An 18,902-nucleotide genomic window follows, 5' to 3' on the forward strand; every position below is an offset into this window, starting at 1 on the left:
CCAAACCCCCATGCCCAGCCAGGGTCCCTCCAAATCCCCCTGCAGTCCCCAAAATCCCACCTTTGTATCCCCTCAAGACCCTCAGCCCCCCCCCAAGATCCCCATGCCCAGTCAAGGCCCCCCAAATCCTCCCCCAGCCCCCCAAATCCCACCTCTGAGACCCCTCAAGACCCTCAGCCCCCCCCAGATGCCTGTGCCTAGCCAGGATCCCCCCAAAATCCCACCTCTGGCCCCCCCAAGACCCTCAGCACCCCCCTAAATCCCAATGCCCACCCAGGATCCCTCCAAATTCCCCCTCGCCCCCCAAATCCCACCTCTGAGCCCCCCAGATCCCTACACAGACCCCCAAATCCCACCTCTGAGCCCCCCCAGATCCCAGTGTCCAGCCATGGTCCCCCCAAATCCCAACTCTGGCCCCCCCAAGACCCTCAGCCCCCCCTAAACCCCTGTGCCCACCCAGGGTCCCCCCAAATCCCCCCTCACCCCCCACATCCCACCTCTGAGCCCCCCCCCAAACCCCTGTGCCCACTCAGGGTCCCCCCATATCCCACTCCTCACCCTCCCAAACCCCCATGCCGACCCAGGGTCCCCCCAAATCCCCCCCTACTCCCTCCCAGCACTCCTAAAAGGCAACACTCGTTTCCAAGTGAGCTGGTTTATTGGAGGGGATTTTGGGGGGGGGGGACACAGATGGGGGGTCCAGAGGGACCCAGGAGTCCGGGGAGAGGGGGTGGGGATCCCCAGGGTTAGACGAAAGTGAGGTGCCCCTCGGGAGGGACCCCGTAACGGGCCTTGTGCTCCTCGAAGAGGGCGACGAGCTGCTCCAGGTAGAGGCGATGCCACCGCTCCACGGTCTGGGGCGACGGGTTGGGGGTCCGGGGTAGCGCCAGCGGGGCCCCCACTGCGGGGCAGAGCACAGAGGTCAGGGTAAGGCAAGGAAGGGTCCAGGCATCCGGGTCACCCCCCCCCCAAAAAAAAAAACCCACCCTGGGGCACCCTTAAACTCACCAGTGCGATTCGGGGATCCCTCGCTCAGCACCCAGGCGTCCGGGCACCCTGCTACCTGAACCCCCCCCCCCACATATCCAAGACCCCCCCCCCCGCCTCCAAAAAACCTCCCAGTCCTGGGCACCCTCGCAAGGGGCCCAGGCATCCGGGTCACCCTTTGCCCCAGCTGAGCTCAGCCGGTTGCAACAGCTCCAGGGACCCCCCGAGGGGGCCGCGGTTGGGCAACGGGGTGAGGAGCGACTGGAGCAGAGGGTCCCCCGCAACTCCACCCCCCCACCCCGGCGCTGCCAGGAACCCTCCCCTGCAGGAAGGGCCCAGGCGTCCGGGATGCCTCCTACGCCCACCCACACGCATCGGGAAGGATGATATTTGGGGTGAGGGGGTCACCTCACCCCAGTAAGACCAAAGGACCGAGATGTCCATGCACAACCCCCCCCCAGCCACACTCCTTCCACCCCAAGGTCCTTAAGGGGGTTTGGGGTGCCTTGAGGGGGGCTCTGAGCCCCCTGGTGGTCCCCATAGGGGTTTTGGGGATCCTGAGGGTGTTTTGAGGGGTCTTAAGGGTGTTTTAGGGGGTCCCCATGGGGGTTTAAGGTAGTGGGGGGGAGATTTGAGCTCCCTGGTGGATCCCCATAGGGATGTGGGGGGCTTAGGGGGGGCTTTGGTGTCCCTGGAGGGTCCATATGGAGGTGGTGGGGTTCAGAGGAGGTCTCTTGGGACCCCCCAGATGCACCCCCCCCCCCTCAGCGGGGTGAGTCAAGGTTGGGGGGGGACCCAGGCATCCCGGGGTGGAGGGGCCCAGGCGTCCGGCTCACCCACGGTATGGATGGGCCTCCGGAAAGGCAGGAGACCGAAGCTGTACTGGAAAACACCGCGAGCGTGGAAGAGGGGCAAAGCCACCCCCAGGACGCGCTGGAGCCAGAGCTGGAGGCGTCGCAGTCCCGAGCCGGGAGGGTTGGCGACCTGCTGGAAGAGGTCGTTCTCCCCGAAGGAGAAGACGGGCACCAACGAGGCCCTGGCATGGTCATCAGCGGGGCCCAGGCATCCGGGCAGCCCACCCAGCTGCTCCCAGACCTGGGCAGCTGGATACTGGGACCTTCAGGCATCCTCTTGCCCGTCTGTTCAGGCATCAGGGTGCTCCCAGCCCAACATCTCATCACCCAAAGGTGGGACCCCCTCCCTCCCTCCCCCAAATCCAGCATCTGAGGGTCCCAAGAGACCCCCCCTGAACCTCACCACCTCCATATGGACCCTCCAGGGACACCAAAGCCCTCCCTAAGCCCCCCACATCCCTATGGGGATCCACAGGGAGCTCAAATTCCCCCCCACAATACCTTAAACCCCCATGGAGACCCCCTAAAACACCCTTAAGACCCCTCAAAACACCCTCAGGATTCCCAAAACCCCCATGGGGACCACCAGGGAGCTCAGAGCCCCCCCAAGGCACCCCAAACCCCCTTAAGGACCCCCTAAAACTCCCTTAGGACCTCCACAACTCCTCAGAGGGAGCTCCAGAACCCCCCAAATCCCTCATGGGGACCACCAAGGAGCTCAGAGCTCCTCCAAGGGACCCCAGATCCCTCAAACACCCTTAGGACCAACACATCTCCCCAAAGGGACCCCAACGTCCCCCCACAGGGACCTTTCCCCCCCAGCCCCGCTCACCCGTGCTCCAGGGCGATGCGCACAAAGCCCTTGCGGCCCAGCACCTGGAGCGTCAGGGCGCCGGGGTGGGCGTCCAGGGCCTCGGGGGGCCCCCCCACGGCGATGACGGCCACCTGCCCGCCACCCTCGCGGCTCAGCAGGTACTCCAGGCTGGCCTTCTCCGAGGACACCAAGCCTGCGACGAGGATCCAGGCGTCCGGGCTCTGCACATCTCCCCTGGGGTCCACCAGGGAGCCCAGGCGTCCGGGTCCAGCACCCCAACAACGCTCCAACCTTGTATCCCCCCTCCGCCACCACATCTGGGGTCACCAAGGTGTCTGGGCTCCCACCTAAGTGCAACCTCCTTCCCCACAACTGGGGGACACAAGCGTCCGGGCTCCTAGATCCTACAAGGGACCTCCCGCCCTGCCCACCGCCGGCGCACGGTGGGCCCAGGCGTCCGGCTCACCGCCGCAGAGCATGTAGTCGCGGAGCAGGGGCAGGCGGAACCAGCAGGGCAAGGTGAGCAAGTGGGGGCGCAGCCCCGGGAAGAGGCCCCCGAAACCCGTCGCCTCCGTGCAGAAGTTGGCGAAGGCGCCGGCGGCCAAGACGCCGTGCGGGTGGAAGCCGAAGACGTAGTTACGGCGGGGGTCCAGCTCCGTCGTCCGCACCAGCTGCCGGGTGGTGGTGGGGCGGGGGGGGGGAAGTTAAATAAATGAAAAATGAAGCGCGTCAGGATGACTCCAAAACCCACCAGGGTCCCAAAACCATCCAGAAACCACAAAACTTTCCAGGGAGCCACCAAAATGTCCCCCAGGACCCCCAAATGCCCCAGAGACCCTTACAGGGATGCCAAAACCCTCCCAGGGACCTCCAAAGGTCCCCTAATCCCCCCTGGAGTCCCTCCAGGAACCCCCCAAAGCATCCCAAACCCTCTAGGGATCCCCCAAAGTCCTCCAAGGTCCCCCCAAACCCTTCAAGGACACCCCAAACCCCCCTGGAGCCCCTTCAGGGACCCCCCAAAGCCTCCCAAACCCTCCAGAGACCCCCTCCAAGTCCTCCAAGGTCCCCCCAAACCCTCCACGGACCCCGCAAGACCTTCCTGGAGTCCCCATAGAGACCCCCCAAGGCCCCTCCAAACCCTCCAGGGACCCCCAAGACCCCTTCGGAGACCCCCTCAAAGCCCCCCCAAGGCCCCCAAACCCTCCAGGGACCCCCCAAGGCCCTCCTGGAGCCTCTGTAGGGACCCCACAAGGCCCCCCAAACCCTCCAGGGATCCCCAAAGACCCCCTGGAGCCCCCCCAGGGACCCCCTAAAGCACCCCCAAGGCCCTCCCAAAACCACAGACTCTCCCAAACCCCCAAGGTTCCCCCCTCAGCCCCCCTGGAGCCCCCCCAGGGACCCTCTCAAGGCCCCCCAAACCCTCCAGGAACCCCCTCCCCAAGACCCTCCCAAAACCAGAGACTCCCCCAAACCCCCAGAGCCCCTAAAACCCTCCAGGAACCTCCCCCAAGACCCTCCCCAAACCAGAGACTCTCCCAAACCACCAACGTTCCCCCCAGCCCCTCTGGAGCCCCCCAAGACCCTCCCAAAACCCAGAGACTCCCCCAAACCCCCAAGGCTCCCCCCCAGCCCCCCTGGAGCCCCTCCAGGGACCCTCTCAAGGCCCCTCAAACCTTCTAGGGACCCCCCAAAGCCCCCCAAACCCTCCAGGGACCCCCCCCAAGACCCTCCCAAAACCCACATACCCCCCCAAACCCCCAAGGTTCCCCCCTCAGACCCCCTTGAAGCCCCCCCCAAGACCCTCCCAAAACCAGAGCCCCCCCCCAAACCCCCAAGGCTCCCCCCCAGCCCCCCTTGGAGCCCCCCCCAAGACCCTCCCAAAACCCACAAACCCCCCCAAACCCCCAAGGCTCCCCCCCAGCCCCCCTTGGAGCCCCCCTCAAGACCCTCCCAAAACCCACAAACCCCCCCAAACCCCCAAGGCTCCCCCCTCAGACCCCCTTGGAGCCCCCCCCAAGACCCTCCCAAAACCCACATACCCCCCCAAACCCCCAAGGCTCCCCCCTCAGACCCCCTTGGAGCCCCCCCCAAGACCCTCCCAAAACCCACATACCCCCCCAAACCCCCAAGGCTCCCCCCTCAGACCCCCTTGGAGCCCCCCCAAGACCCTCCCAAAACCCACATACCCCCCAAAACCCCCAAGGCCCCCCCCAGCCCCCCTGGAGCCCCTCCAAGACCCTCCCAAAACCCACATACCCCCCAAACCCCCAAGGCTCCCCCCCCAGCCCCCCTTGGAGCCCCCCCCAAGACCCTCCCAAAACCCACATACCCCCCCAAACCCCCAAGGCTCCCCCCTCAGACCCCCTTGGAGCCCCCCCCCAAGACCCTCCCAAAACCCACATACCCCCCCAAACCCCCAAGGTTCCCCCCTCAGACCCCCTTGGAGCTCCCCCAAGACCCTCCCAAAACCCACAAACCCCCCCAAACCCCCAAGGCTCCCCCCCCAGCCCCCCTGGAGCCCCCCCCAAGACCCTCCCAAACCCACAAACCCCCCCAAACCCCCAAGGCTCCCCCCCAGCCCCCCTTGGAGCCCCCCCTCCAAGACCCTCCCAAACCCACATACCCCCCCAAACCCCCAAGGCTCCCCCCCAGCCCCCCTGGAGCCCCCCCCAAGACCCTCCCAAAACCCACATACCCCCCCAAACCCCCAAGGCCCCCCCCCAGCCCCCCTTGGAGCCCCCCAAGACCCTCCCAAAACCCACATACCCCCCCAAACCCCCAAGGCTCCCCCCCAGCCCCCCTTGGAGCCCCCCCCAAGACCCTCCCAAAACCCACATACCCCCCCAAACCCCCAAGGTTCCCCCCTCAGACCCCCTTGGAGCCCCCCCAAGACCCCCCCAAAACCCACATACCCCCCCCAAACCCCCAAGGCTCCCCCCCAGCCCCCCTTGGAGCCCCCTCCCAAGACCCTCCCAAAACCAGAGCCCCCCCCCAAACCCCCAAGGCTCCCCCCTCAGACCCCCTTGGAGCCCCCCCAGGGACCCTCCCAAAACCACAGACTCCCCCAAACCCCCAAGATTCCCCCCCAGACCCCCTTGGAGCCCCCCCAGGGACCCTCCCAAAACCAGAGCCCCCCCCCCAAACCCCCAAGGTTCCCCCCCAGCCCCCCTTGGAGCCCCCCCCAAGACCCTCCCAAAACCCACATACCCCCCCAAACCCCCAAGGCTCCCCCCCAGCCCCCCTTGGAGCCCCCCCTCCAAGACCCTCCCAAAACCCACATACCCCCCCAAACCCCCAAGGCTCCCCCCTCAGACCCCCTTGGAGCCCCCCCAGGGACCCTCCCAAAACCACAGACTCCCCCAAACCCCCAAGATTCCCCCCCAGACCCCCTTGGAGCCCCCCCAGGGACCCTCCCAAAACCAGAGCCCCCCCCCCAAACCCCTAAGGTTCCCCCCCAGCCCCCCTTGGAGCCCCCCCCAAGACCCTCCCAAAACCCACATACCCCCCCAAACCCCCAAGGCTCCCCCCCAGCCCCCCTTGGAGCCCCCCCAAGACCCTCCCAAAACCCACATACCCCCCCAAACCCCCAAGGCTCCCCCCCAGCCCCCCTTGGAGCCCCCCCTCCAAGACCCTCCCAAAACCCACATACCCCCCCAAACCCCCAAGGCTCCCCCCTCAGACCCCCTTGGAGCCCCCCCAGGGACCCTCCCAAAACCACAGACTCCCCCAAACCCCCAAGATTCCCCCCCAGACCCCCTTGGAGCCCCCCCAGGGACCCTCCCAAAACCAGAGCCCCCCCCCCAAACCCCCAAGGTTCCCCCCCAGCCCCCCTTGGAGCCCCCCCCAAGACCCTCCCAAAACCCACATACCCCCCCAAACCCCCAAGGCTCCCCCCCAGCCCCCCTTGGAGCCCCCCCAAGACCCTCCCAAAACCCACATACCCCCCCAAACCCCCAAGGCTCCCCCCCAGCCCCCCTTGGAGCCCCCCCTCCAAGACCCTCCCAAAACCCACATACCCCCCCAAACCCCCAAGGCTCCCCCCCAGCCCCCCTGGAGCCCCTCCAAGACCCTCCCAAAACCCACATACCCCCCCAAACCCCCAAGGCTCCCCCCCAGCCCCCCTGGAGCCCCTCCAAGACCCTCCCAAAACCCACATACCCCCCAAACCCCCAAGGCTCCCCCCTCAGACCCCCTTGGAGCCCCCCCCCAAGACCCTCCCAAAACCAGAGCCCCCCCCCCCAAACCCCCAAGGCTCCCCCCCCGCTCCCCCCCCCCCCGGCGGCGGTCACCGAGATGGGGAAGTAGTCGCGGAAGTGCGCCCAGAGCGGCCACCCGCGCACCCAGGCGCTGCGGCGCCCCCCGCGGCGCGGCGTCTCGCGGTCCGCCAGCAGCCAGGCGCCGTAGAGCAGCGCCGGCAGCCAGAGGGCGCCGCGCAGCGCCAGGGCGAAGAGCAGCGCGCACAGCTGCCCTGCGGGCCCAGGCGTCCGGCAGGGGCTGGCGACGACCCCCCCCCAACCCCATCCCCGAGACCCCCCTCCTCAATCCCCTTGGACATTCCCCACCCCCCAGCCAGGGCATCCCCCACAAACCTCCTGGATATCCCTCCCCATGGACCCCCCCCCCCGGACATCCCCCCCCCCCAGCCAGGGACCCCCCCCCAACACCCCTGGACATCCCCCCCCCCAGCCCCAGGGACCCGCCCAAACCCCCTGGATATCCCTCCCCATGGACCCTTCCCCGGACATCCTCCCCCCCCCGCCAGGGACCCCTCCAACACCCCTGGACATCCCCCCCCAGGGCACCCCCCCGGGACCCCCCCCAAGCCCCTTGGACATCCCTCCCCAGGGCACCCCCCCCAGGGACCCCTCCAACACCTCTGGACATCCCTCCCCATGGACCCCCCCCAGGGACCCCCCCCAAACCCCTTGGACATCCCCCCCCAGGGCACCTCCCCCCCAGGGACCCCCCCCAACACCCCTGGACAGCCCTCCCCATGGACCCCCTCCAGAGACCCCTCCCAAACCCCCTGGACACCCCCCCACCAGGCCAAAGAGCAGCGCGCACAGCTGCCCTGTGGGCCCAGGCGTCCGGCAGGGGCTGGCGACGACCCCCCCCAACCCCATCCCTGAGACCCCCCCTCCTCAATCCCCTTGGACATCCCCCCCAACCCCCGGGCCAGGGCATCCCCCACAAACCTCCTGGATATCCCTCCCCATGGACCCCCCCCCCGGACATCCCCCCCCCCCAGCCAGGGACCCCCCCCAACACCCCTGGACATCCCCCCCCCCAGCCCCAGGGACCCCCCCAAACCCCCTGGACATCCCTCCCCATGGACCCCCCCTGGACATCCCCCCCCCCAGCCCCAGGGACCCCCCCAAACCCCCTGGATATCCCTCCCCCCCAGAGAACCGCCCCTGCCAGGGACCCCTCCAACACCCCTGGACATCCCCCCCCGGGCACCCCCCCCAGGGACCCCCCCCAAACCCCCTGGATATCCCTCCCCATGGACCCCCCCCCGGACATCCCCCACCCCCAGGGAACCCCCCCCCGCCAGGGACCCCTCCAACACCCCTGGACATCCCCCCCCCCGGGGACACCCCCCCATGGACCCCCCCAAACCCCTTGGACATCGCCCCCCCCAGGGAACCCCCCCCAGGGACCCCCCCAAGCCCCCTGGATAACCCTCCCCAGGGCACCCCCCCGAGAGTCCCCTCCCAAACCCCCTGGACACCCCTCCCCCCGGCCAAAGAGCAGCGCGCACAGCTGCCCTGCGGGCCCAGGCGTCCGGCAGGGGCTGGCGACAACCCCACCCCCCCAGACCCCCTCCTCGATTTCCCTGGACATCCCCCCCCCAGGGCATCCCCCACAAACCCCCTGGACATCCCTCCCCATGGACCCCCCCCAAATCATCCGGACACCCCCCCAGAGACCCCTCAACCCCCCTGGACATCCCTCCCCATGGACCCCTCCCGAGACCCCCTCAAACCCCATGGACACCCCCCCCCAGGGACACCCCCACAGGGACTATGCCAACCCCCCTGGACATCCCCTCTCTGAGACCCCCCCAAATCCACCAGACACTCCCCCAGGGACCCCCCCAAATCCCCTAGACATTCCCCCCAGGAACCCCCCCAAACCCCTTGGACATCCCCCCTCAGGGACCCCCCCCGAAGCCCCCTCCAAACCACCTGGACATCACCCCCCCCAGGGACCCCCCTCTGCAGATCTCCCCAAAATCCCCAGACACCCCCCCAGGACCTCTCCAGCCCCCCCCCAGGGGCTCCCCCCAAAACCCCCCTGAAACCCCTCCAGGGGACCCCCCTGAAACCCCCCAGACCCCCCCTCCAGGGACCCCCCAAGAACCCCCCCCAGGACCCCCCAAGAACCCAGGCATCCAAGGAAGAGGGGAGGATGGAGACCCCCAGAACCCCCCCCCAGAGGCCCCCAAACATCCCCCCCACCCCAGGGACCCAGGCGTCCGGGAAAAGGTGTGTCCCCCCCCCCCTTTCCCCACCGCCGGGGGCCCAGGCGTCCGGCTCACCGAGGGCCAGAAAGGAGAAGACCCACTGCAGCACGGCCGCCGTCTGCAGGCGGCGGCGCAGCGGCACCCGCAGCGGGGCGAACCGCAGCGGCATGGCCGGGACCACCGGGACCCCCGTCTCCCCCCTGCACCACCCCTTTAACGGCCCCGGCCCGCCCCCGCCCCCTGCCCTCCCCCGGGGTGCCGGCTGCCGCTTGGGCAAACCCGGTGAAACGGTCGGCGCTTGTGCAAACGCCCGCGGGACGTTCGGCGCTTGTGCAAACGCCCCTGCAATGATCCAGGGTTGTGCAAACGGCCCTGCGATGTTTGGGGCTTGGGCAAACGCCTGTGCAACGTTTGAGGCTTGGGCAAACACCGGTGCAATGTTCGGGGCTTGTGCAAACGCCCCTGCAACATCTGGGGCTTGTGCAAACGCCCCTGCAATGATCCAGGGCTTGTGCAAACGCCCCTGTGATATTTGGGACTTGTGCAAACGCCTCTGTGACATTTGGGGCTTGTGCAAACACCGGTGCAACGTTCAGGGCTTGTGCAAACGCCCTTGCAATGATCCAGGGTTGTGCAAACGCCCCTGCGATATTTGGGGCTTGTGCAAACGCCTCTGTGACATTTGGGGCTTGTGCAAACACCGGTGCAATGTTCGGGGCTTGTGCAAACACTCATGCAACATTTTGGGCTTGTGCAAACGCCCCTGCAACGTTCAGGGCTTGTGCAAACGCCCTTGCAATGATCCAGGGTTTGTGCAAATGCCCCTGCAACGTTCGAGGCTTGTGCAAACGCCCTTGCAATGATCTAGGGTTTCTGCAAACACCCCTGTGATGTTTGGGGCTTGGGCAAACACCGGTGCAATGTTTGGGGCTTGTGCAAACGCTCCTGCAACATTTTGGGCTTGTGCAAATGCCCCTGCAACATTTTGGGCTTGTGCAAACATCCCTGCAACGTTTGGGGTTTGTGCAAACGCCCATGGGATGTTTGGGGCTTGTGCAAACGCTTGTGCAACGTTTGGGGCTTGTGCAAACGCCCCTGTGACGAGCAAGGCTTGTGCAAACACCCCTGCAACATTCGGGGTTTGTGCAAATGCCCCTGCAATGATCCAGGCTTGTGCAAACGCTCGCACAACACTTGGTGCCTGTGCAAACACCCGTGCAACGCTGGGTGCTTGTGCAAACACGCAGGCAACGCTTAGCGCCTGTGCAAACACCTGGGCGACGCTGGGCGCTTGTGCAAACACCCAGGCAAGGCTGGGGTGGGGGGAGACACAAACGCTCGTGCGATGCTCACGCACAACGGACCCAGGCATCCGGGCGCCCCTGTCCCACCCCGTGCCCGAGGTGACGGCTGGAGGGAGCAATGCCCCAGTGGGACCCGCTGCGGGGCACTGGGATGAACTGGGACACGCTGGGAGCAGCCGGGACGCCGGCGTTTATTGGGGTTATTTACAGCGCGACAGGTACAGCTATTTACAGGGGGGCTGTCCCCATCCCGGCGGTGGCAACCGTCCCCAGGGTGACACCCGTCCCCCAGCACCAGAGGGTTTCACGAATGGGGTCGCAGGACCCTTGGGGACATCGGGGGACACCCAGGTCACCCCCTCTGTCCCCGCAGAGGGGTCTTAGGACCCTCGGGGACATCGGGGGACACCCAGGTCACCCCCTCTGTCCCCGCAGAGGGGTCTTAGGACCCTCGGGGACATCGGGGGACACCCAGGTCACCCCCTCTGTCCCCGCAGAGGGGTCTTAGGACCCTCGGGGACATCGGGGGACACCCGGGTCACCCCCTCTGTCCCCGTAGAGGAGTCCCAGGACACATGGGGACATCGGGAGACACCAGGTCAGCCGCTCTGTCCCTCACGGAGGGGCCCCGAGGTGTCACTGGGCAGACTGGGGGGACTGGGCCACGGCGCTGGGGGCCCCGTTGGCCTTGCCAAAGGGCGCAGAGGACGGCTGGGGACTGTCCCCGGGCTCAGGCTTGCTGGCGGGGGTGGCAGCAGGGGCGGTGGCGGCGGCGGTGGCAGCGGCAGGCGAGGCGGTGGCCGAGGGGGACAGCTGGGGGCCCGGGGTGCTGGCCCCCGCCGGGGTGCCCGCGGTGGCCTTGCCTTCGCCGGCGGGCGGCAGGGACACCACGATGTACTTCTGGACGCTGCCGGTGACGGTGGCACTGGGGGCCGTGGGCGCCGCCGACACCAGCTTCACCACGGGCTGCACGCTGGGCACCGTCGTGGTCACCGGGGACGTGGCCGTGGGCGCCGGGCTCGTGCTGAAGGTGATCACCTGCGTGGCACGGGCGAGCGTCAGGGCACGGGGACGGGGACGCGGGGGACGTGGGGAGCGTCAGGGCATGGGGACGGGGGCATGGGGACCGTCAGGGGCATGGGGACGTGGGGAGCGTCAGGGGCATGGGGGTGGGAACATGGGGACCGTCAGGGCACAGGGATGGGGACATGGGGACGTGGGGAGTGTCGGGGGCATGGGGACGGGGACGTGGGGAACGTCAGGGGCATGGGAGTGGGGACATGGGGACTGTCACGGCACAGGGATGAGGACGTGGGGAGTGTTGGGGCACGGGGACGGGGATGTGGGGAGCATCAGGGGCATGGGGACAGGGACATAGGGACTGTCATCACATGGGGACAGAGACACAGGGACCATCAAGGGCATGGGGACATGGGGACCATCATGGTATGGGGACAGGGACACAGGGACCATCAAGGGCACGGGGATGGGGAGAAGGGGACCATCAGCGGCACGGGGACCATCAAGGGCATGGGGTTGGGGACCATCAGGGTCACAGGGATGGAGGACACGGGGACTGTCAAGGCCATGAGGACAAGAGACATGAGCACGAGGGACATGGGGACCATCAGGTCTCAGGGACAGTCAGGGACAGTCAGGGACATGGGGATGGGAGACACAAGGACCGGCAGGACACGTGGATGGTTGGGGACAGGGGACCGTCAGGGACATGTTGGGGGCATGCAGCGGCCCAAGGTGACGGCCACGTGTCGAAGTCACAGCGACACAGCAACGTCCCCAGGGGATCGAGATGGGGGGGGGGAAGGGGACAGAGATAACCCCAAATGCCACCCCCCCCCTCAGTTCCCACAGTTCCCACGTGTCCCCGTCCCCCCCGCCCACGCCCACGGTACCTGCTGGGACGCGCTGGTCCCCGAGGCCGAGGACATGACGATGAACTTGGTGGGGGGCGGCGAGGGTTGGGTGGGGGTGCCGGGGCGCCCCGACACCAGGGTCTGCACGGGCAGCGTGATGGCGCTGGGCACCTTGATGATGCTGGGGGGCCGCGGTGGCCCCCCCTGGCCCTGGGGCGCCTGCGACAGCGTCAGCGTGGGCCGCGGCTGTGGGGACAAGGGACAGGGACGCTGGCGCTGGCCCTGCTTGGGGACATGTCCCCCCGCCCCTCCAAGGGCATCTGTCCCCTCTTCCCCGTACCGTCCCTCCCACGTCCCCGTGTCTCCCTGAGCCCCCGTGTCACTCTGTGTCCCCAGCCCCCCCATGTCTCCCTGTGCCATGTCCCCTGTGTCCCCAGCCCCGTGTCCCCCCGCGTCAAGCGCTGCGTCCTGTGCCACCCCATGTTTCCCCCGGCCCATGTCCTGTGTCCCCCTGCTTCCGTGTGCCCCCCACGTCCCATGGCCCCTCCCCGACTTGCCTGCGTGTTCTGTGTCCCCTCATGTCCCCACACGTCCCCCCCGGTCCCACGTCTCCCTGTGCTCTCAATGCCCTGTGTCCCCTCCGCTCTTCATGTCCCCTGTGTCCCCTCACATCTCCCTGTGCCCCTCAGGTCCTATGTCCCCGTGTCCCAGGTGCCCCTCAGCACCCTGCACCCCTACGTCTCCCTGTGCCATGTCCCTGTGCCCTTTGCCACCCCCATGTCCCCATGTCCCCCCACCATGTCCCTGCGCCCACCTGGGTGACGGTCAGCGTGGTGTGGTTGACCTGCTGGCCTTCACCAGGTGGGTGCAGAGCAGCATGTCCCCCGCCATGTGTCCCCATGTCCCTCCCTGTGTCCCCCCCGTGTCCCTACGTGTCCCCTCGTGTCCCCGTACCCACCTGGGTAATGGTCAGCGTGGTGCGGTTGACCTGCTGGGCCTGCATGGCGGCCTGCGCCCGGGCCTTCACCACGTGGGTGCAGAGCAGCGCGCCCAGGTACCCGAAGTCGCTCTTGTAGGAGTCCTGGTTGTCCGGCGGTGGCCGGATCTTGGCCAGCACCGGCGCGCAGTGTTTCTGCGGGGACACGGCGATGGCGTCGTCACAGAGGACATGGGGACGCGGGGACTGGGGACAAGCATCCGTGCCCACGTCCTCCCAAGTCCTGGCCCGCATCCCCAGGTCCCACCAGCAGCAGGATCTGGACGTAGTTGGACCTGACCTCGTCGACGTTGCGGACACTGAGGTGGCCCTATGTCCTCCCTGTGTGTCCCCCTGCTGGCCTCACGTCCCCCTCTGTGTCCCCAAGTCCCACCAGCAGCAGCATCTGGACGTGGCTGGCCTCGATCCGTGGCTGTCCACAGAGCGCCACCAGATCCACCTCCACCACGTCTCCCGCACCCCTCCCATGTCCCCTCAGTGTCTCCGTGTCCCCAAGTCCCACCAGCAGCAGCGTCTGGACGTGGTCGGCCCCGATCTTGTCGATGTTGCTGACCACGGGACCCTCCAGGATGCTCCGGACTCGCTCGCCCTCCACTTGCAGCCGGGGCAGGATCAGCGTCTTGATGACCTGAGCACACAGGGGACGTCAGGGGGACGCAGGGGACACGAGGGGAGGAACGTGGCGAGGACATGGGGGAAATACAGCACTGTAAGGGGGACGGGGGGGCCGCAGCGGAGCGTGAGGGGGGACACGGCACCATGGGGCAGATGTGGGGCTGGAAGACGACATGGCACCACAGCAGGGACATGAAGGGGGGGGATGTGACACCATGGGGGGACGAGGGGGACGTGGCACCGCGGGAAACAAGACGCTCTGCGGGGATACGAGGGTGACACGTGCTACAGGGGGATGTGGTGCTGGCGGAGATGGGGGGACAGCACTGTGGGGGGACATGACACCGTGGCTCGGGGGGATGACAACAGTGCCGAGGGACAGCGGGGACACTCACGTCATGGCCCAGCTCGGCCAGCCCCGCAATGGAGCCGTAGCGCGTGGTCCAGGGTGTCTTCTCGTCCACCCAGCTCTGGGGCAGCAAGGTCAGAGGGAGGATTGCCCCGTGGTGCTGCCCCAAAATCCCACCATCCTGCCCCCAAAATCTCTGTCCTTGTCCCGCAGCCCCGTCCCCAAATCCTCGTCCCTGCCCCACAGCCTCCTCCCCACCCCACGGCCCTGCTCCTGCCCCAAACCCAACCTTGGGGCACCATCCCTGCCCCTTGGCCCTCATCCTGCCCCTCGGCTCCTTCTCCCTGGCCGTTCCTCCCACCTCGGCCCCCCAATCTCGGCCATATCCCCCTCATCCCGGCCCTCCCTCCCCGACCGTGTCCCCCCTCCATCCCGGCCCACCTTGGTGAAGGTCTTAGTGATGCGGGACTGGATGTTGTTCGTGGTGGTGCTGAAGTTTTTGCAGACCTGGGCCACGAGGCGGGCGGCAAAGTCGCGCAGGGCCCAGTGGTTGTCCACGTCCGGGCGGAGGCAGAGCTGGCGGCTCACGATACATGTCATGACGGCCGGGATGAGCTCGTGGAGCTGGGGGACACCGGGATCAGCCGCGGTGGCGGCGGGGTGGGGGACGCGACACGGGGCCAAAAGCAGTCCCAGGGGACAGGGACAGGACGAGAGGACAAGGCCTGGGGGCAGACGGGAGCAGCCGCGGCCCCGACTCACGTATTTCTCCAGGTAGAGCGTGGGGTTGTCCATCAGGGCCTTCACCATGCGCATGAGGTAGATGAGCAGCGCCAGGTTGTTCTGCACCACGTTCACGCGGACCTGGGGATGAGAGGAGGCGGCGGGGTCAGAGGGAGGCAGCGGGGACAGCGGGGCCACCCACGCTGGGGGCTGAGGTCCCCTCGCGCTCACCCCCTCCGAGATGAAGGTGCTGAACCGCGGCAGCATCTGGTAGAGACCGGGATCGGTGGCGATGCTCTGCAGGGCTTCCTAGGAGGACACAAAGACGTCACCGGGAGGCGGACACGGGGTCAGCCAGATGCACTGGGGACTCAGGGACAGCAGAGAGGACCCAGGGACAGCGGGACACCCACAGGGAGGGCGCTGGGGACAGCAGGACACCCCCGAGGAGAACCTGGGGACGGCAGGACATGCCGGAGGAGGATGCTGGGGACCTGGGGACAGCGGGATGTCGCCGAGGGAGGTGCTGGGGACAGGGGGACGTCCCTGGGGCACTCACGGCTCGCTTGGCCTCGCAGGAGCCCACGCAGGCCTCCGTGATCTCCTTGTAGTAGAGCTGCTGCTCCACGGAGAGCTCGTGCACGCTGCGGGGCTTCAGCCGCAGCGGGGCTCCCTCCAACAACGGGCCTTTCTTCTCCTTCCCTGGGGACACGGCGCGAGACAACCCTGAAAGCCCCACGGGTGCCCCAAAATGCCCTGCGGGACACCCACGACCCCTCTCAAACACCCCAGGGACCTCTCCGTGACCTACCTTTGCCGTCAGGGGCGGCCATGCTCTGGCCTTTGCCCTTCAGGGCCCCGTCGTCTTCCTGCCCCGGCTTGGTGGATTTGAGCGGCTCCGTGGCCTCGGCTTTCTGCTGCTCCTTGGGGGCTGGGGACAGAGCATGGGAGGACTGGGGGCAGATCTACCCCCTGACTGGGGCAGATTTGTGCTGGTAGGGGGGCAGATCCGCCTCGACGGGGGGCAGATCTATCCCAGGGAAGGCAAAACTACCAGGGATCGGGGGCAAATTTTCTTTTTTGGAGAACAGATCGAGAGGAGCTAGTGGCAGATCTTCCCCATGAGGAGGACAGATCTCCCATGGGGAGTCCAAGGAGAAGGAGGGGCTGCTCTGGGGACACCTGGGTCCCTCACTCACCTGGAGGAGGGTTTTCGGGGATGGCGGGTTGCACCCCCTCGATGCTGAGCCAGTGAGCTGAGAAAAAAAAAGAGAGAGACAAAAAGCGGTGACAAACAGCAAGGAACAGCTCTTCTCCACCCCGAAACCCGCCGTCACCCCCTTACGATGCCTCCAGGCCACCTCCCCTAGGCCCACCCTTGAGGCAGACGTCTAGGGGCACGCGGGGCAGCGGCGTGTTGATGATGTCGCTCAGGTCGACCTCCTTCTCCTCGTAGAAGTAGAGCTCGCGGCCGCCGCCGCTGGCGTAGCGGAAGGGGATGAACTCCTGCGCGTGGAAGCCGTAGAGCGGCTGCGGGGGCAACGGCGGGCTTAGAGGAGGGCTGGCAGCTCCCCCAGGGCATCCCTGACCCCCCCCCCCAAGCATCCCAAAAGTCCCCGTGTGGATCTCAGAGCCCCCCCAGAGCATCCCAGACCCCTGTCATATCCCAGAGCCCCACCAGGAGCATCTACGACCCCCGCAAGCATCCCCAGAACCCCCCCTGTGGATCTCAGAGCCCCCTCAGAGAATCCCAGACCCCTGTCACATCTCAGAACCCCACCAAGAACATCCCTGATCCCCCCAGAGCATCCCCAGACTCTCCGTGTGGATCCCAGAGCCCCCCCAGAGCATCCCAGACCCCTGCCACGTCCCAGAGCCCCACCAGGAGCATCCCTGATCCCCCCAGAGCATCCCCAGAGCCCCCCCTGTGGTTCCCAGAGCCCCCCCAGAGCATCCCAGACCTCTGCCAAGTCCCAGAGGCCCCCCCCCCAGATACAGGTCCCTGCGGTACCTCCACGTTCTTGAGCTTGAGGGCGAAGTCGACGTCCCCCGTCGTCAGCTTACGCCTCTTCCCCATGTGCATGAACTTGAGGGCATCCTGGGGGGCCGGGGAGGGGGGTCAGCAAAGCGAGGAGCCTCCCACGGCCCCCCCAGGACAGGGGACACCACCAGGGAAGGGGCTGAGTGACGCTGGGACGGAGTGGGTGAGACACGTGCTGTCACCTTCCCTCCCTTCCCCGAAGCCTGGGGCTGAGAGACCTCCCCACCCCAGGCTCTGTCCTTGTCCCTGTCCCCTCTGTGTCCCCCCCCACCGTGTCCCCCCCTACCTGGGCGATCTCCTTGAGGCGGTAGCTGGCTTCGTCGGCCAGGAGCTGGCAGGTCTCCTCGGGCACCTGCCCGATGCCCATGGCCTCGGCCATCACCTTCATGGACTCGGCCGGCAGCAGCGTGTGGCTCAGCTTGAGCTTCTTCTCCTCCGCCATCCTCCTCCTCCTCCTCCTCCTCTGGGGGGTGCTGGTGGTGGTCGTGGGGGGCTGCAGAGGGGGGCGGCAGGGTCAGCAGGGCAAGGAGGGGGTCCTACAAGCTGCACCGGAGATCGTGGTGTAGGGACCCCAAAAAGGGGGGTCCCTACACCGGACCCCGGGAAGGAAACATTTAGGGCGAAGCGGAAACGCGGGAGACCCCGAAATAGGGACATCGTGGGGGGAGACAACGGCACCCCAATATAAAGGTGCTGCGGGGGCATCCTAAATATATAGGATGTAAAGAGATCGTGGGTGGGGGGACTTAAACAGGGGGGATTTGGATATAGGAGCATCGTATAGAAATCGAGAGCACGGGGTCGTTTTGGGGGGCAACGAGAGCCCAATATGGAGACGTTAGGACACAGCAGCAAGTGGGAGGGTCCCCGACACAGGGATGCCACGGGGGGGGGGGACCCCAACCACGGGGGGAACCCCAGGGCAGGGGGGGGACCCCCAAACACCCCCAAATACGGGGGGGGGAACCCCACGGTGGGGGGGGACCCAAAATACAAGGGGAATCTCAGGGTGGGGGGGACCCTCAAATATGGGGGGAACCCCAGGGCGGGGGGGATCCAAAACACAGTGGGAACCCCAGGGTGCAGGGGGACCCCTAAACACCCTCAAACACGGGGGGAACCGCAGGGTGAAGGGCAGGGGGACCCCAAACACGGGGGGAACCCTAAGGCGGGGGGGGGACCCCAAACACAGGGGGAACCCCTGGGCTGGGGAGACCCCCAAACACGGGGGGGGGGGGACCCCAGGGCGCAGCCCCAGAGCCAGAGACCGGGGCAGCAGAGCCGGCGGAACCCCCCCGCCACGGGCATCCCGCCCGGGGGGGACCCCAAATACGCGGGCACCGGGGCAGACGGGGGACCCTGATGCAAAGGGGACCCCGGGGGGGGGGGGAACACACGCATGCGCACACAAGCCCCCCCCCGCCCCAAAAAATATACCGGGAGGGGGAGGGCAGCGCGACCCCGCCCCCTTCCCGGAGCCGGCCCCCTCCCCCACCTCTCACGCCGCCTTCCCGGTGCCGGCCGCCGCCGCCGCCATCTTGGCTCCGCCTCTTGCCGCCGTTCACCGCCAGGTCCTGGCCGCTGCACGCTGTGTTGGGGAAGGGGCTGCGGGGCGGGATCCTCGAAGGGCTTTTCGCCCGCTTTTACGTCGGCGGCGAGGCTGAAGAAGCCCAAACCGCCTGGCGTTTAACGGAGCTTAAGGCGAGTCTGACCCCGGCCGCGGATCCGGGAGCCTTCCCACCCCTTCCTTTCCCCCTCGCTCCGCGCTCACTACCTCCCTGCCAGGACCTGCGAGGCGGCGGGCGGGTCGGGCAACGCGCCTGCGCGTCCCGGTGGAGCCGGCACCGCCTCCAGGGCGGGGCGCATGCGTGCTGCCCG

The 18,902-nt window shown here is 67.4% G+C and overlaps 2 protein-coding genes across 2 annotated transcripts; both read right to left on the minus strand.

Moving 5' to 3' along the window:
- Positions 1–637: 637 nt before the first annotated feature.
- On the minus strand, positions 638–9,338 carry LOC138063893 (2-acylglycerol O-acyltransferase 2-A-like). Its single transcript, XM_068924011.1, has 6 exons — positions 9,197–9,338; positions 6,945–7,123; positions 3,122–3,326; positions 2,674–2,848; positions 1,824–2,023; positions 638–901 (listed from the first exon to the last, which is right to left on the minus strand). Exons 1-6 carry the CDS (start codon positions 9,288–9,290, stop codon positions 747–749), a joined length of 1,008 nt encoding a protein of 335 aa, XP_068780112.1. The 5' UTR covers positions 9,291–9,338; the 3' UTR covers positions 638–746.
- Positions 9,339–10,580: 1,242 nt separating this feature from the next.
- Positions 10,581–18,843, minus strand: TAF6 (TATA-box binding protein associated factor 6). Its single transcript, XM_068923988.1, has 15 exons — positions 18,520–18,843; positions 17,311–17,517; positions 16,995–17,081; positions 16,360–16,513; positions 16,183–16,239; positions 15,795–15,914; positions 15,543–15,685; positions 15,215–15,292; positions 15,023–15,124; positions 14,702–14,884; positions 14,307–14,381; positions 13,799–13,924; positions 13,258–13,431; positions 12,339–12,545; positions 10,581–11,463 (listed from the first exon to the last, which is right to left on the minus strand). The coding sequence occupies exons 2-15, from the start codon at positions 17,464–17,466 to the stop codon at positions 11,062–11,064; spliced, it is 2,064 nt and encodes a 687-aa protein (XP_068780089.1). The 5' UTR covers positions 17,467–17,517; positions 18,520–18,843; the 3' UTR covers positions 10,581–11,061.
- Between the last annotated feature and the right edge of the window lie 59 nt (positions 18,844–18,902).

This window comes from Struthio camelus, chromosome 37 (assembly GCF_040807025.1).
Source record: "Struthio camelus isolate bStrCam1 chromosome 37, bStrCam1.hap1, whole genome shotgun sequence".
Lineage (NCBI taxonomy): Eukaryota > Metazoa > Chordata > Aves > Struthioniformes > Struthionidae > Struthio > Struthio camelus.

Coding starts and splice junctions, on each gene's coding strand:
- LOC138063893 (XM_068924011.1), bottom strand. CDS start 9,290: ATGCCGCTGCGGTTCGCCCCGCTGCGGGTGCCGCTGCGCCGCCGCCTG. Junction 2,849..3,121: donor CGACTACATGCTCTGCGGCG/GTGAGCCGGACG, acceptor TCCTCGTCGCAG/GCTTGGTGTCCTCGGAGAAG. Junction 902..1,823: donor GAGGCCCATCCATACCGTGG/GTGAGCCGGACG, acceptor TCTGCCCCGCAG/TGGGGGCCCCGCTGGCGCTA.
- TAF6 (XM_068923988.1), bottom strand. CDS start 17,466: ATGGCGGAGGAGAAGAAGCTCAAGCTGAGCCACACGCTGCTGCCGGCC. Junction 12,546..13,257: donor CCACGCTGACCATTACCCAG/GTGGGTACGGGG, acceptor TTGTCCCCACAG/CCGCGGCCCACGCTGACGCT. Junction 11,464..12,338: donor GGACCAGCGCGTCCCAGCAG/GTACCGTGGGCG, acceptor CGTGCCACGCAG/GTGATCACCTTCAGCACGAG.